Genomic DNA, 16,685 nt, shown 5'->3' with positions numbered 1-16,685 from the left:
CCAGTATGGTCATGGGGGGGGGGGGGGGAGAGGTAATACCTTTTCTTTAACTCTTTGAAGGAAGACAGAAAAAAAGGGGGGGGGCAATTGCTTTTAAGGAGGAAAACAGACCTAGTGGAGTTCAGGCTACAAGGCTGACTTTTCATGGAAACCCATGTAGGTGGAGGGTATTAAAAACTCACTCACACCGGGCGTGGTAGCACACGCCTTTAATCCCAGCACTTGGGAGGCAGAGGCAGGTGGATCGCTGTGAGTTCCAGGCCAGCCTGGTCTACAAAGTGAGTCTAAGACAGGCAAGGCTACACAGAGAGACCCTGTCTCAAAAAACCAAAACCAAACCAAACACACAAAAAAACCAAAACCCAAAAAAAGTCACTCACATGGATTCATGCACTATTCAAAAGACAAAGCCCTCACCTTAGAAGCTTCTAGGGCTTTCCACTTGCCTCAGGGGAAGGAAAACCTTTAGCCTACAATGCTCTGCATGGGGCTGTCCTTCCAAGCTCTCCAACACCTGCCCTGTCCACTCTGTTAGGCTCTTCCGAGCCTCACCCGGGGTGTGCACCCAGGCCTCATTTTCCTTTCTATTTTTTTAGACAGCGTTTCTCTGTGTATTCTTGGCTGTCCTGGACTCACTTTGTAGACCATGCTGGCCTCGAACTCACAGAGATCCTCTTGCCTCTGCTGGGATAAAAGGCGTGCGCCACTATGCCAGGCACAGGCCTCATTTTCTATTCCCACCTCCCTTCTCGGTCCTTCTCTGCTTCAGCCCTCTTTCTGCCCCAATCCCAGTCCCAAGATAGGTGAAAACTCCGATTGTCATGAGCCGGCCAAGTTGTCTCTCTACACTTAGCGCCAGGTGGAACTGGTCTCTGTTCTAAAGCAGCCACCTTCAGGGTACGCTGTGAAGAAAAGCAGGCTGGCTAGGAGCTGAAAAGCCCAACAGCTCCGCCTGAGATGGGAGACGAGGAAGCCAGGGGGGTGGGGGGAGGGGAGGGCGCTCGGGGCGGTTTGGCCCGTAGCCAGAGGGAAGGCGGGCGGCGAGAGCGCCCACCGGCTATTGCGGGAGAAAGCGAAGGCCCTACAGTGTTCCGGGTAGACGCGAGTTACGCAGCGCCCTCCACACCTCGGGCGAGAAGTCCCGTAGAACCTACCGCTCCCAGGGTCCCATCCGCGGCGGCCACAAAGATAGCCGAGTTGCGGGGGAGGAGTGGGGGTGGGTCGGGGAAGGGAGGGAGTAGGGTGGGCGGGGCGTGGGAGAGGAGAGGAGCGTCCCGCGCACGCGCGCCCTATCCCCGCCCCCTCGGGCCCGCCCCTCCCCGCCCTCTGCGTGCGCACCGCCTAAGAGCCCGCCTCTCAGAAAGACGGCAGGCGCGTGCGGCCCGCCCGAGCACTGGCTTGCCCGGGGCTCACCCAGCGCGCGCGGCGGCCCTGTCGTGCCTGAACGCGAGACTCTGAAGCCGGCCTCAGGTAGGCTGACTTCGGGGATCCCGGAGGAACGGCTCCCAGGTGCAGGAGCCTGTGGCTCCGACAGAGCCCGGCGCGGACGGGCCACGCCGCCGGGGTGAGAAGCGCCTCTTCTCACCAATCAGGGCAGAGTTGGCCTCGCGTCCTGCCCAATGGGCTGTATCTCTAACGGGAGCGGGGGCGGGCAGCCCCGGAACGCGAGACGCCGGCTCCCGCGCTCGGGCCGCGTGGCCGGGCTGAGGAGAAGGGGCCGACGCGGGCGGCGCGGGCAGCCGGGCTCGGTGTGGGGGAGAGCGCCGAGGGCCGCCGTGGAGGGGACCTCCTGAGCCCCGGCCCGCGGTGGGGTCGGGCCGGCGGCCTAGGCATCCTCCGGGCCCTTCCCCGCGGGAGGAAGGGGCTTGGAGGTTCGCTGGGCCTCACGGCTGCCCCTAGCCGCTGTAGCTTTCTCCAGCCCTGGGGTGGAAGATGCTGGCGTTGTTGAGTTGGCTACGTCAGCGTGGCTCCCTTACGTCCGCACTCATTATTTAAATCCTCAGCGGCCCGGTGACGCGGGGGCTGCTTGGTTCTCGGCCCACTTTTTTTTCTTTTTTCTTTTTTCTTTTTTTTTTTAAACGACAGTGCGAACCTGGGCGTCAGCCGCCTCGGGGGCTGGATTTCGGTCTCAGCCGTATCTGCTGTGGGGTTGCATCGGCTGTGGGTTCTTCAGCTTGGTTTCACAACTTCGATTTTTTTTTTCCCCCAAAGCTTTCAAGTTTTTCATCCCTGGATTCCTCTGGTGCGTCTTGGTCTATATTGCTCCTGTATCTTGTCTTCAGGAAAATGTTCTCCGTGGACATCCACCCTTGCCCATGAATTAGCTCCTTTGCCATCTCTGCCCCCATCCTCTTTTCTGGGTGCATCCTCTGGGCTTACCTGCTTGCTCATGCTTTGTCGTTCTTTAGCTCATTTCTTTTCTTTTCCTTTTTGTTACTTTTTTTTTTTTTTTTTTTAAACCGAGACAGGGTCTCTCTATGTTAGGCTTGGCTGTCCTGGACTCGCTTTGTAGATCAGGCTGGCCTCGAACTCACAGCCCGAGTGCTGGGACTAAAGGTGTGCGCCAGCACGCCTGGCTTCTTTAGATCATTTTAGTCAGTCAGTCAGGCCCATTGCAAGACAGGTGTTCAAAACAAGAAAGAGCGTGGTGGCGCACGCCTTTAAGCCCAGCACTTGGGAGGCAGAGGCAGGCGGATCTTGGTGAGTTCGAGGCCAGCCTGGTCTACAAAGTGAGGCCAGGACAGCCAAGGCTACACAGAGAGAAAAACAAAACAAAACACCCCCCCCCCAAAAAAAAAGAAAAACAAGAGGGCCTGGATCCTCCCTTACTCTAGGTCATCCCTCTCTGTCCTCTGAGCCCACCTTGGCACTGAAAGGTAGGCTTTCTTATTTCCCTATTACAGCTTTGGTATGTTTTCTCTACTTCCATCAAACCCTGCTACTCAGTTGATTTTTAAATGTTCTAACTGGATTGCTAGTATGGGCCCAAATCTGCCTTATTTTTGTGGTGCCCCCAGCACATGAGTAGCTCTCTCGTGGTAGGTAGTCTGTAAATGTTTTAGGGAGTGGGTCCTCTCCAACTGGGTCTTTGTGGCTGTTGGAATATTTTTTGCCAGTCACTGGGAGACTGCCAGGCTCTTTTTTAGAGAGAGGGGGAGAGATCCTCCTCCTTTGAGTAAAGCTGGGGCAAGATGAGGTGATTCTTGCAGTAACAGCCCGTTATGAACTCATTCAGAGTGGCTGAGGAATCTGTAGGAACATCAGAAATTGACTCAGACTAGGCTGTAGTCTTAATTAGGTGTGCCAGGTTAGGACATACCTAAGATACAGCCAAGTTTGATATACATGGGTTAATAATTCAGTTATGAGGTGAGGAATATTTCTCCCAAGTAATAGGCACTTAGTGTGAGTGAAGACATTGCATACTGTCTACCCTTTTGGGTTTCACAATCTGCATTAATATACTGAACACTCCTGGAGGTCTGTCTTTGGACATGGGCCAGCCCTCCTCCCTCATTCCAAGTGCCCCTTTACAGGCATGGGGCACCACACCCAGTCAAACCCATTCTGAAAAACTCAGTTGCATTTTGGAGAAATAGTTTTGAAACAACTGCAGCAGAGGGTAGAAAAAGCAGGATAGCATTCCTTGCTGTTTAAGGGGAAAGGTATTTCAAGCATTATGATTTCCTTGCCAAGTGTGTTCATTCTTGTTCCTGGGAGGAGAGGGGCTGGGAAATGCTTCCAGCAGGACTCTTTCCTTGTTCCATAGCTTATTTTGTTTTAATTTGGTTTCACACAGAGGAGGAGTGTGTTTTCTTTATACTAAAGCAAGCATTTCCTGCTGCTTGGTGACTCCATTTTCTCTTTTTGGTCAAACTTGGCAAGGACTGGTGACATTCTTTGTGTCACTATCTCATTGCTTACTGATGCTGTTTTCTTGACTCTGCTGGTCCAAATCCACCCTACTTGTTTCAAGTGTTTCTTTTATTCCTTTCCACTAGAGTTAGTGCTCTGTGGGTTTAATGTGATCTCTGTGAGACTCCTGTTCAGTGTGTGCTTCAGACTGGGTTATTTTCACAAGTCCTGTTTTCTTCAGTCTGTGTCATCTCTTTAGAGCATACCTGGGAAGAGACTGCTGCCAAGACGCATCTTATTAAAGTGCAGATGAGAACTACGTGTAATTGAAGGAACTGGAGGTTTTGTATGACTTTAAAAATGCTTAACAGTTCCTTCCTGTTCTCTCTGAGTGTACCCTTTAGTTCAGCCCAAACCATTCTTCCTCTCAAGGGAATTTGGAATGATTGCTCATTTAAGGTTGTGATTCCCCCCCCAGATACCAGGCAGGTATCTCAGTATTTCCCCTATGTGGGAGAAAAAAAAATCACAGTCTTGAATGAGCTATGAATGAGCTTTATTTGTAAGATATATGTATATAAGTGTGTGTACTTATATGTAAATTTCCCTTTTAGGTTAAAAAGGAAAATGAAGTACATTCTAGTTACTGGTGGTGTTATATCAGGAATCGGAAAAGGCGTCATTGCCAGCAGTGTAGGCACAATACTCAAGTCATGTGGCTTACATGTGACATCAATTAAAATTGACCCCTATATTAACATTGATGCAGGAACATTCTCTCCTTATGAACATGGTAAGAAAACTACATTTTTTTCCTCTCTCGTTTAAAAAGGAATTATAACTGGGAGAACTTGTTAGCTTTTGGGGATTAGGTATACATCTTAACATAACTTCCATTTCCTGCCTTCTAGAATGATCCATAATGCAACAGAATGATGCTTTTTCTCTTGGATTAAGAGGCGGCAGCTATCTTATCTTAATAAGTAGCTTATTGTTTAGAATCCAAGAGTTTCTATAATAGATGTGAAATAATGGGGGTAAGGTAAGGGTGATGGCAGCTGAATGAAAATTTATTTCATTTGAAAAATGGAAACTACTTGAGAAGATGGAATATGCTCTTTTGTGGCTCCAGTTTTTAGGAGTTGCCTGGGTAAGTTGAAGCTGTAAGGGAGCAGCTTTTGGTCCTGTCATGACAAGTGTTTTGCAAAGAGTAAGTGTGAAACAAAGGAATGGAGCAACCTGGGCTGTTGAATGACTACTCAGAATTAAAGTGTAGCTCAGAGGCTGCCTTTTAAACTCAGTTCCACCTTGCTACGTGTATGTCATAGGGATTTCCAAACACCCTGCTTCTGTGGTTGAAAAAATTTTCTGCTTTTGCTCAAGATGCTGATACTCTAAAGTCTCTTCACCCGCAGCCTTCATGGCTGGCCTTTCCCTCCATCCCATGCTATTTAACTGTTCCCGATAAAGAGTGAGTTCAGGCTGGACTCAGGCAATTTTTCTTTTTGTGACATTTAATTTTCTAGAAATGATGTTCTTGTTTTATAATCAGGCAATGCAGACTTCATTCCATCTGCACGTTTATGTTTCAAGGTTGAAACTGCACTGTGGCAAATGCGTTTTCATTTCCTTCAACATTCTTGTGTTCTCTTTTCATTGCAGGAGAAGTCTTTGTGCTGGATGATGGTGGAGAGGTTGACCTTGATTTGGGAAATTATGAGCGGTTCCTTGATATCCGTCTCACCAAGGACAATAATCTGACCACGGGGAAGATATACCAATATGTCATTACCAAGGAGCGCAAAGGAGATTACTTGGGGAAAACTGTCCAGGGTAAGACTGGCTTTACCAATTTCTTTTCAGTATAAAACTATTTTTATGTGATTTCAGTATTTTGCCATGGTATTAATATCAAAATATCCTTTCATTTGTATATTCAGAATTATATGGTTGTTCACTCAAAAAATAATTTGGGAAAGCTACTGTTGCTCTAGTAACAGCATTGGGGTTGTCAGTCTAGCACGGCGACATGGTTGGAGGCCAGTGAGCTGTTGCTTTTACGTGCTGAGCAGTGAAGGCAGCTTGGTTGGGGCACTATGCCAGGTGCTGTGTAAGTGATGGGGAAATGAGCGTACGTCGCATGTGTTGGTGTTTAGGCCTTTAGCCTGTGCCACGTGGCCTGGGGGAGTCTGGGAAGTGGGCTCCTGGGCCCTCTTGAGCTTTCACCAGCTCAGCTGACATCTGTTGACTGTTTGGTATTTTCTGTAAGTAGTCATCTGGGAAAAGTGTTCTGCTTTGAAAAGGTGGCACTGGGATACCATTGGTCTAGTGGAGTGACAGTATGCCGGTTTGGGCTATTGCTTTTCTCTTAGTTACAAGAGGAGATTTGTACTTGCCTTTGCGTTTGCTGCACTGAGACCTAAGGTTCAGCCTGATACTGGCTCTGGCATGGGCCTCCCCTGGCCAGATTTTGGCTTAATTCATTTCATAATTTGGGGCTTAGCTCTGTTACTTACTAGCCCTGTGAGCACTTTTTCTATAAAGTGGAGGTGGTAAAGGCTTCTGCTTCTTGAGCTGTTAGGAGTTAAAGGTCTGCATCAGTATGGTTCTTCTCCACCTTTCTGACCCAGAGGCGTCTGTTGTGAGTTAGGGTTCTGTTGCTTGTGCAGTTTGTTCTGGTGCACTTGTTCCTCTGTTCATCATCATGAAATGTTTATTGAACTGTGGTCATACCCTCACTGGTGTGCAGCGTATGCGATGAAGAGATCATTGAGGTCACTGCTCTCATATAAGTTGGCTATGGGATAGACAGACAGAAAACAAATTAAATGAGATGTCTTATAGTAAATAAAGAGCAAGGCCAGAAAGCATGACTCGGAAAGCCACTCCAGACAGGTGGCTGGGGCTCCAGGAGACAGCTTGAGCTTAGGAGCCAGTCAAGAAAAAGGAAGGAGGGGGCACAGGTACTCAGGCCTCAGGCCACAGGGATCTGTGGGCAGGGTCTAGAGGGTTGGCTGCTGTGGCTGACACACTACAGTCTGGGCAGCTGAGTGGTCACCCAGTGGATCTTGTGTGAGGCTTTCACTGAGCACTAAATAGTCTAAACATGAGTAGTGAGTTCTAATTAGTGTTTGAAGATCACGTGGCTGCTCCGTGTGGCATAGATGATGGATATCAGAGCAAGAGCACTGCTGTTTAATCCCAGATTATTTCAAACAGTCACCTTTGCACTTTAGGGACTTGCAGTCTTGAGTCCAACAACTCCTATTCTAAAGTGTCCCACAGTAGCTGGTTATTACTGAGTCCTGGGTGCACAGCTATTTTTATTTTTTATTTATTTATATACTTTGGTTTTTCGAGACAGCTCTGGCTGTCCTGGAACTCCCTCTGTAGTCTAGGCTGGCCTCAAACTCACCTGTCTCTGCCTCCCAAGTGCTGGGATTATAGGCATGCACCACCACCACCAAGCTTTGCACAGCTATTTTATAAGACACCCTTACAAGTAGAGTAGCTTCTACTTGATAGATGGAGACACCAAGCTTAACAATAAGGAGGTAAGTTTTAATTTTTATATTTTATATTAAATCAGTGAGCCATAGCTAGTGAGTGAGTGGTGAACTGAGACTTGATCCCAGATGCTGCTGTGCCTTTCACCACTCTGCTGTGTTGTTAGTGTTTCTTGTGGTGGATTGTCTATACTTTGGTAAAGTAGAAACAAATGGCACAGGATTCTGGTCGTCAGTTTGCTCCTAGAAAAGCACTCAGGTGTGATGTGCCCACTCCAGCCTCAGCTGGGAATAGTAGGGTGTTCGCATGGCCTTGTGCCCATGTGTGGCTAGAAGAGTAGACTGTACAGGGAGGTGTTCTGAGGTGCGTAGGGAGCCACTCTTGGCTTCATTCTTTTCACTGGCTTCCATCAACAACCTAGAAATCTGGAAAGGAGGCCTAGGGAAGTGTGAGCCCAAAGATTTATTGAGTCACTTAAAGGCACTTCCTTCAAAAGTATTTTTATGATACTGTTACTTGTTTAGGCAAAGGATACCCTGTTGTATATTTATCTAGACAAAAAAGTATTTCATAAGTGTCGAATGACAAGTGTAAGTTACAGGTTTCTTTTCTCTTTCTCAGTTGTCCCTCACATCACAGATGCAATCCAGGAGTGGGTGATGAGACAGGCGTTAATACCTGTAGATGAAGATGGCTTAGAACCCCAAGTGTGTGTTATTGAGGTTTGTATGATTCTTCCCTGTGTGAACTAGTTCAGTCATTTCTTTCCTTAGCCACCAATAGGACCATGCCCACCTTCCATTCCTGTCAAGGGAAGCAATACTTTCCCCAGTTATGCTTTCTTCAGTGTGTGCTGGACCATCTAACACTGACTCAGAGTGGCAGGACACATTTCTCTCCCTCTCTCAATGTTGACAGCCCTTTGCTTACCTCTGGCAGAGTTCACTCTGCGAGTGTCCTTTGCTTTGTTTCTATTCTACAGTGTGTTCATTCCAGGGGTGGAGCTCAGAAGCCCCAGCAGTTTTTGTTATGACTGAAAGTTTTTTACTGGAAAAGTTAGTTATCCATGTTTTAATTTATTTTTGGTTTAAAGGTGTATGCTATCACATCAGGCGAAGTTAGTTATACTTAACTAAGGAGACACATCTAGGCTTCACTCTCTGTCTTATCTATCCATCCATCTATTCATCCATCCATCCATCCATCCATCCATCCATCCATCCATCGTGGCTCTAAAGTGAATTAAAGATACCTAAGAATTATAGTCTAGTTCCTGGTACCTTTCTTTTGTGGGTTTTTTTTGAGACAGTGTTTCTGTGTGTATCCTTGGTTACTCTAAAACTAGCTCTGTAGACCAGGCTGGCCTTGAACTCACAGAGATCTGCCTGCCTCTGCCTCCTGAGTGCTGGGATTAAGGGTGTGAGCCACCATGCCCGGCTCCTGTACCTTTTAAACCCAAACATTTTTCTAAAATGCTGTGGAAATATCTGCAATATTCCTGGGGCCATCAGGAGACTATTAACAGCATCAACTTTCGAGTACAAAGTAGTGTCCGAAGACTGACCTTCTATGGTGCTAGGAATTTGCAGTCACACCAACTGGGCACTGAATTGAGGGATAGCATATGGTTAGAGATTGAGTGTTAACCTCTGAGGTGGTGTGTCATTTCAGCTTGGTGGTACAGTGGGAGACATTGAAAGCATGCCCTTCATTGAGGCCTTCCGCCAGTTCCAGTTCAAGGTCAAGAGGGAGAACTTTTGTAATATCCACGTCAGTCTGGTTCCTCAGGTAAGGCATGCAGTTTGGTTCTAATAGCTTTCATCACTAGAGGTGCAGGAAATAGGAAATAAAGAACTTCTCTGAGTTCATTACAATCACATGCTTTACACTTATTTATTTGGTGTGTGTGCCAGGGGTGTGAAGAGCATACATATCCATACCTGCTAAGCCTCCTTGCCAGTCCATGATATGAAAGATTAGATGGGAAACAGTTACAAGAGGAATCAGGACAGTTGTAATTGAAGCTGGTAGGTTGAACATGTATGCGTGTCTTTGCTATTTGTCAAAATCAGAGTGAAACAATTTTCTAAGACAAATTAAAAAAAGATAAGTAGCATGGAGAAGAGTTGGTAGTAATAAAAACAAACTCACAAAGCACATTGACATGTAGAAGCTGAAGGAGCAGCTGTGGGTGTTCTGGGCTCCCACAGCAGGAGAAGCTGAGAGGCCATGCTTTCTGTCCTGTGGACTCTCCAGAGCCCCAGGGGGTGCAGTGGGAGGCTCTCAGGCTTTTCTGCTCACTGTAACTGCTGCTTTAGGAGAGGTGAAGTCTTTGCCTGTTTTCTCATGTGCCCAGTCAGGCATTTGTATCTCTTTCTTGTTATAAGATAGCCCTGGGGAGGGTTTCTTGATAAGCAGATACTATGGAGTCTTTCTAACTGAGACCATAAACACGCTGTGTTGGTGGGATACGTTGTTGTTTTCTACCTATTGGTGCCCAGAGTTTTCAGAGCCAGGCTTGGCCCCTCCACATGGGAAGTCCAAGGCTTCTGTTATGTGTGACTAGCCTAGGAAAAGACTCCGCCCCTGAGGCTCCCCAGTCCTGTCCCTCATAGGGAACTTGTAGTTTGCTTTTAGATAGGAGTCAGCAGCTAGTAACTTCATGTGCTCAGCAGGAACTGGATAATGTAAGACAGGCAAGAATTGAAATTAAGAATTGGATGAACAGTTGAAAATAAGGAGAGAAGCTGAAGAAATACTCAGGAAGTAGGGCAGAGACAGAAAATAGGAAAGAAGAGGTAAAAAGTTAGAGAATTGGTCCAGATGTATTATATATAGCAGAATATCCTGAAAATCAGAACAGAGAAATGAAGAGGAACATGTAGCCTGAAGCACAGATTGTCAGGTTGTGGCTGGGACCAAGGGTTGCTGATTGACTATTTTTAAAAATAGGCTTGTCTTATGGAAACAGAGCTATACTCCTTGGTTAATATGTCATCTGTGGCTGCTTTTACACCGAAACAGCAAAGTTGAGTAGATAATGTGGGCAAACCATATGGTCCACAAAGTTTAAAATAAGAACAGAAGTAACGATAGCAATGGGTTTTGAGATAGGAAATGTGTCATAATGTAGCTCAGAGTTACCTGGATTCACTGGATAGTCTAGGCTGTTGGCCTTGAACTTCTGGCAGTCTTCTGCCTCAGCCTCCTAAGTGTTCTTCAGATAATATGCATGAGACATGACGCCAGGCTGATTTCTGGCCTCTGATCTAAACAAGGAAACTTCAAGACACAGTTTCTAGATTAAAGAACCCATTTAGTGCTTACTGTATTCGATGTAAAGTGGCCAGTACGAAGGCTCATAGCTATGATAGTGCAGAATAATGGCGCAGAAGACCTCAGGAAAAAAATCAAGTCAGTATGGCAAAACTAGGAGTCAGAGGAAAGTGAAGCCACGGCATTAAACATTCTGACACAGTGGCTCTCTACCTTCCTAACACTGTGCCCTTTAATATGGTTCCTCCTGTTGTGGTGACCCTCAACCATAACATTATTTTCACTGCCATTTCATAACTAATTTTGTTACTGTTATGAATCATAATGTGAATATCTGTGTTTTCTGATGGTCTTTTAAAAAAAGATTTATTTATTATTTATTGCATATGAGTGCTTTATCTGCAGAAGAGGGCATCAGATTACAGTATAGGTGGTTGTGAGCCACCATGTGGTTGCTGGGAATTGAACTCAGGACCTCTGGAAGAGCAAGTGGCGCTCTTAACCACTGAGCCATCTCTCCAGCCCTTCTGATGGTCTTAGGTGATCCTTACGAATAAGTTGCAACCCATAGGTTGAGAACTGCTGCTCTAAAGGAAGGCTCTTTCTAACTGAGAACTCTAAACTGAGCAGATCTGTCTTAAGTTTGGGAGGAGAATAATGAACACTACTTAGACAAAAGTATGGCACATGGCTTACCTGAACAAGTCTTTAAATCCTCAAAAGTGTGCACTGCTGAGTAGGATGGTGTCATGGCATAGGAGAGAGAGCTCAACAGAGCTTGTCTTAGATGAGTGCTGAGAAGTGGCAGTGAGAAAAGCAGCAGACTTTTCACATAGACTGGGCTCAGCTCAGTGGCAACTCTTGTCCTTAGTGTGGGCTGAGCCCTGCTTCTGTTGTGCCCCAAAATACAGCTATAACGAAAGCCATTGTTTGTAAGGTTTGGTGAATGGGAGGACAGGGCTATGGAACACTGTTAGGCCAAACCCCGTAGAACCAGTAGACTCTTAAATATGTGCATGTGTAACTTGAGTAAAAATCAAGGCGGAATGGCACAACCAGATTCTCCATTCAGAGAGTTATAGAAAAGTCAGGCTTGGAATTTTTCACAGAGAAATGAATCACTTCTTTTTTCCCTTTGGTAAAATAGCCAAGTGCGACAGGGGAACAGAAGACAAAACCCACCCAGAACAGTGTTCGGGAGCTTAGAGGACTGGGGCTTTCTCCAGACTTGGTAAGATTTCCTAGTACCTGCTTTGGTGTTATCTTCCACCTCTGATTAAAGTCTGGCCTCTATGGCAGGATGGACGTTTGTCAGCATGTGTTTGATGAGCAGCAAGCAGTGCTCTGAGTGGGGCTGGAGGCTGTGGTTTTCCTGCTGGTACATGTGGAGCCTTGTACTTCGTGTGTCTTGCTTGCAATCCTAAATTCCTTACAAGAATATTAAGGAGGAGGAAAACCAGCTAGCTCCTATAGTCTCATATGCTCTCCTTGGGATGTAGGAGTCTTGGTGAAAGAACAGATAGTGGTGTGTTTGTGGGTCATGTGCACTGTGTTAGAACTGACGTTTCCATCTCTATTTTAATTCCAGCTGTGGAAAAGCCCTGCTTTGACCCTTCCTTCTGTTCAAAGTCCCTTGTTTTCTTAATTGTTAGGTGGTGTGCAGGTGTTCACATCCCCTTGACACATCTGTGAAAGAGAAAATATCAATGTTCTGCCATGTGGAACCTGAACAAGTAAGTAAAATTTCAGCTCTGGAAATGGCCTTTTACTTCTAATTGTCTGAAGCCTGGACCGCAGCTTACTTCTCAAGTCTTGCTATGTCATAGTTAAGAGGCAGAAGACCATTTTTGTTGTTGTTGTTGTTTGTGTTTTGTTCTTTGTTTTTGGAAGCGAAATCTTACTTTGTAATTCATTCTGGCTTTGACTTTATGTTTGTCTTGCTTCAGTCTTTCAAGTGCTGGGCTTGCAGGTGTGTGCCCCCAGCCTAGCTATTCCTTTGCTTTTGTGCTTGGTACTTCCTGTTCAGGAGCCATAATGCCCTGTTTCTGTTGTCCCAAAATCTTCTGTTTTTTATTATTAAGGGTTTATCTAGGACACAGGGTTACTACCAGTGGTCAGGGTCTGGGCTAGGTGTTTTCAGGTTTCTGGCCTCTTATTCACAGAGTTAAAAATAAGGGTTCACACAGATTTGTAAATGAACCAAGCAAACGTCAGAGCAAAGTGGTGAAAGATTGACTGTGAGTCACATGAGTGAGAATACTCAAGGGCTGGTTAGTGTTCAAGATGAGGAGTTAGATACTAAAGGATTGATAGATTAGATCATATTTTTTCCCCTAGTGTGCATGTCTCTACCCACAAGGCATCTGATTTTAATCATACTCAAATCCAATTACACAGTCATAAGATGGTAAATTAGGAGATTCTCCCCCAAAAGATTGCTAGAGAATACAGTTTTACCTTACATACACATGTACATCCCAAACCAGTTCAGGACAGGTTAACCCTTCTATTTTTCATATATAGATATGTTAGGAGTTTCCTTGAATCCAAACTGCTTTCACTTCATTGGCAGGGAAATTTACACTATTGCTCAGGCGGTAGTACAGTGACTTGGTGCAGGTTGGAGGTTGAGGAAATCTGAGGTTGCTAGGTGCATTGTTTGAAGATGTATATGTGCAAATGAAGGAGCAAGGTTGCTAAGTACATCATTAAAGGAGCATGCTCTGGGCGTGGGGGATTGTAAATAAACCCAAACCAAATGTGGGTCCCAAGAATGCTTGCCTACCTCAGGACTTATGCAAAGCTTTTACCACATCCTCCTAATCCCTCAGGGCCAATTACTTCCCTCTCTAGGTTGCTTGTATGTCTCAGATGTGCTGGTTGTGAGCCTCTCTTGTGCTCCTTGATTGTACACATGCATGTATAATCCATTTTATGTTTCTGAAACTTAGGGTCCAGGATGCTGTGGCTCCTGCAAGCATTTTAGTCTGTTACTGTCTTAATAGATCCTGTGATATCTAAGTATGGGGCTTATTTATGGAAACACTAGTGGACATAAATAGAGCTTATGGCATTGGTCAGTGTATTAGAGTTTCTTTTTTAAACATTTATGTGTATGAGTATTTGGTTTGCATGTATGTCTGTGCACATGTCTGTACACAGTGTGCATGCCTGGTACCTGCAGAAACCAGATGGCTTTGAAGCTGGAACTAGAGTTGCAGACAGCTGTTAACTACCTTGTGGGTGCTGGGACTTGAACTAGGTCCTCTGGAAGAGCAGCCAGCATTCTTAAAAGCTCAACCATCTCTTTAGCCCCAGCTTTTTATCTTACAGCAAAATACCTGAGGCAACTAATTTAATAAAGAAAGAATGTTTATTATGGTTTGGAGACTGAAAGTCTAAGTAGCATAGCACAGATTCTGGGAAGGTCCCATGGTGGCAGCTGGTAGCATGTGGGGGTTGGAAAGATAAAATTTCCAGCTTGGCTGCTGAGAGATGGAGCCATGTGGTTCCTTGTGGGAACTCAAGAGTTATAGGAAGAGTGCCTTAATTCCTTCCACAGGTAGCATTCGAAATGTCTTAAGGACCTTCTAGGCCTGATCTTAAGAGTTCCCTAGAACCTTCAATTATGCTAGCTTAGGCCCAACCCTCCAGCCACATGGGTGCTTGAGGGGCTCCAGACTATGTAGAAACTACAGCACTAGGAATTGCCTAAAGGAGATCAGAAGAAAGGTTCAGGCAAGGAGTTTCCAGATGAGAGAATTATAGAGTTTGTTTTATTACTCTATGACTGAGTGTCAGGAGACCAAGCAGGAGAGCCCAGCTAACCTGGTGGGAACAGCAAGACAGGGCCCTTAAATTGAGAGTAGTCCAGTTAATGAAACATGGAGGAGACTTTGTTAAAGAGGGCAGTTCAGATCATTGGCCTGGCACGGACATGCATAGAGCCAGAGGAAATGTCCTTGACCTTTACAGAAGACTTCTCCATGAGGACTCTGGCCTTGGGGTAAAGGCTGGGGTCAGGTTCCTTGTGTGACTCCTAAGCCAGGGGCGCTCCTTCGTGGGTTCTGCTTCCATGCTCAACCCATGGAACACAGAATGAATTTTATTTTCACAGTGACTCTCTATCATGTATTTTATTCCACATATTTCTGTCTTCACAAGTGAAGATGGGGAGAGTCCTTTCTTTAGCAGAATTGACTTTCATTAGGGTGATTCCCGAGCCGGGCAGTGGGGCCACACCTTTAATCCTAGCACTCAGGAGGCAGAGGCATGTGGATCTCTGAATTTGAGGTTAGCCTGGTCTACAGAGTGAGTTCCAGGACAACCAGAATCGCACAGAGAAACCCTGCTTTGAAAAACAAAACAATTATTCTCTGGATGTGATGGCACATACCTTTAATCCCAGCATTTGGGAGGCAGAATCTATTGGATCTCTTAAGTTTGAGGTCAGCCCAGTATATGTAGGGAGTTTCCTTGAATCAAAACTGTCTAAATTTGATTGTTAATCACGTCACTGGCAGGGAAATTTACACATGCCTATGTATAGCTAGTTCCAGAACAGCTAAAACAAAACAAAAACAAAAAAAACAGAATGTGGAAAATAAATCGCCAAAGCTGTGAAAACTCTTCACTGTTAATGTGAGGAATATTCCCACATTTAGAACAGATTTGAGTTTCAGATCTTCTGCTTGTTCTAAACATTGGATTGTTTCTCAAGTTCTAAGAGGTTAGTCTGAATGTAGTCTTCTTGTCAGATATGTCATTTTTGATGCTTTCTCAGCCCCTGGCTTCCTTTTATGCTTTTAGTTCTTTGAGACAGGGTTTTTCTGTTTTATCTTGGTACTCTTAGACTCACTTTGTAGACCAGGCTGGCCTCAAACTCACCTCTGCCTCCCAAATGCTGGGATCAAAGGTGAGCACCACCACGCCTAGCTCACTTTTTATGCTCTTAAGTAGCACAAAAACTTTTAAATATAAAGTGTTTTCTTTTGTGGGTTATGCTGCTTTCTGGCTATTTAAGAATTCTGCTTGATCACTATCATGAAAAGTTTATTCGGATTCCTTCAAAGTTTTAAATCATACCAGACCCATCTTTGAATTGTGTTTGTGTACAGTGGCAGATAAGGTATGAAAATAGCCTTTGTGTGTGTACCCGGTGTGTAGCCCTGTTTGGTGGAAGAGCTATCTTGTGGCAATCATTTTTCTTTCCATTGCATATAAGATTTATCTTAAAATGTAGATTTATGTATGACCTCATAATTTTTGTTACTGTAGTGAATGATAGTTTTAAATTTTGTGTTATGGTTAGAAATGGTCCAAATGTGAGGCACCCTGGTGATTTCTAGCATCCTACTAAAATTCTGTTAGGTGCAGTTATCTGTAATTCTCTTGTCTTTTATGGACATACACAGGCAGTAGTGATGCATGCCTGTATTTATTACCAGTTGTTTTTCGTTTTTCAAATCTTACTGTGTTCTTTGTCTGACTGTAATGGGTGACATCTCTAGCACCTGAATAGTGACAGGGCCTATCTTCTTGTTCTTTTTTAGTTGCCTAAACTTTTAACAGTAAGCAGGAATATTAAGTATCAGGCTGTAGGTGGTTTATATTTTCAGAGTTTCCCTAATCTTAATTTACCTAGAATTTTTATTAAGAACAGGTTCTGAATTTTTATCATTGGTATCTACAGAGATGATCTTATTTTTCTTTTTAATGTGCTCATATTCCACTGTTACTAACCCTCTCTCCAAGAGAAGGTTTCTCTGTGTAGCCTGGGCTGTCCTGGACTTGCTTTGTAGACCAGGCTGGCCTCAGAGAGCTGCCTGCCTCGGCCCCTCCTAGTGCTACGATTACAGACATGTGGCACCACATCTGTTTTCTATTGTTACTCTTATCTGCACGTACTCAATGTGCAGAAGGATAGAGGTTTCTTTTTCTAAGTAACATTCCATAAGTGTATGTCATGAACTTTGAAATAATTAATGTTTTTTGAGACAAGGTTTCACTGTGTAGTGCAGGCTGACCTGGAACTCACTTTATAGATC

The 16,685-nt window shown here is 45.1% G+C and overlaps 1 protein-coding gene across 2 annotated transcripts in view; it reads left to right on the top strand.

Moving 5' to 3' along the window:
* Window positions 1–1,331: 1,331 nt before the first annotated feature.
* Ctps1 (CTP synthase 1) overlaps window positions 1,332–16,685 on the top strand; it is a 28,627-nt gene continuing 13,273 nt past the window's right edge. Inside the window, exons 1-7 of one of the 2 annotated variants that reach the window (XM_051171845.1) lie at window positions 1,332–1,470; window positions 4,470–4,648; window positions 5,518–5,688; window positions 7,984–8,084; window positions 9,034–9,150; window positions 11,786–11,869; window positions 12,291–12,371. In XM_051171845.1, the coding sequence (XP_051027802.1) occupies window positions 4,483–4,648; window positions 5,518–5,688; window positions 7,984–8,084; window positions 9,034–9,150; window positions 11,786–11,869; window positions 12,291–12,371 (720 nt within the window). In that variant the 5' untranslated portion in view covers window positions 1,332–1,470; window positions 4,470–4,482. Of the gene's footprint in view, window positions 1,471–1,541; window positions 1,565–4,469; window positions 4,649–5,517; window positions 5,689–7,983; window positions 8,085–9,033; window positions 9,151–11,785; window positions 11,870–12,290; window positions 12,372–16,685 lie in introns of those variants that run through there. The other variant, XM_051171847.1, reaches the window with a different exon arrangement.

This window comes from Acomys russatus, chromosome 29 (genome assembly GCF_903995435.1).
Source record: "Acomys russatus chromosome 29, mAcoRus1.1, whole genome shotgun sequence".
NCBI lineage: Eukaryota > Metazoa > Chordata > Mammalia > Rodentia > Muridae > Acomys > Acomys russatus.
The sequence above is the reverse complement of the archived record's forward strand: the minus strand, read 5'-3'. Positions and strand labels throughout refer to the sequence as shown.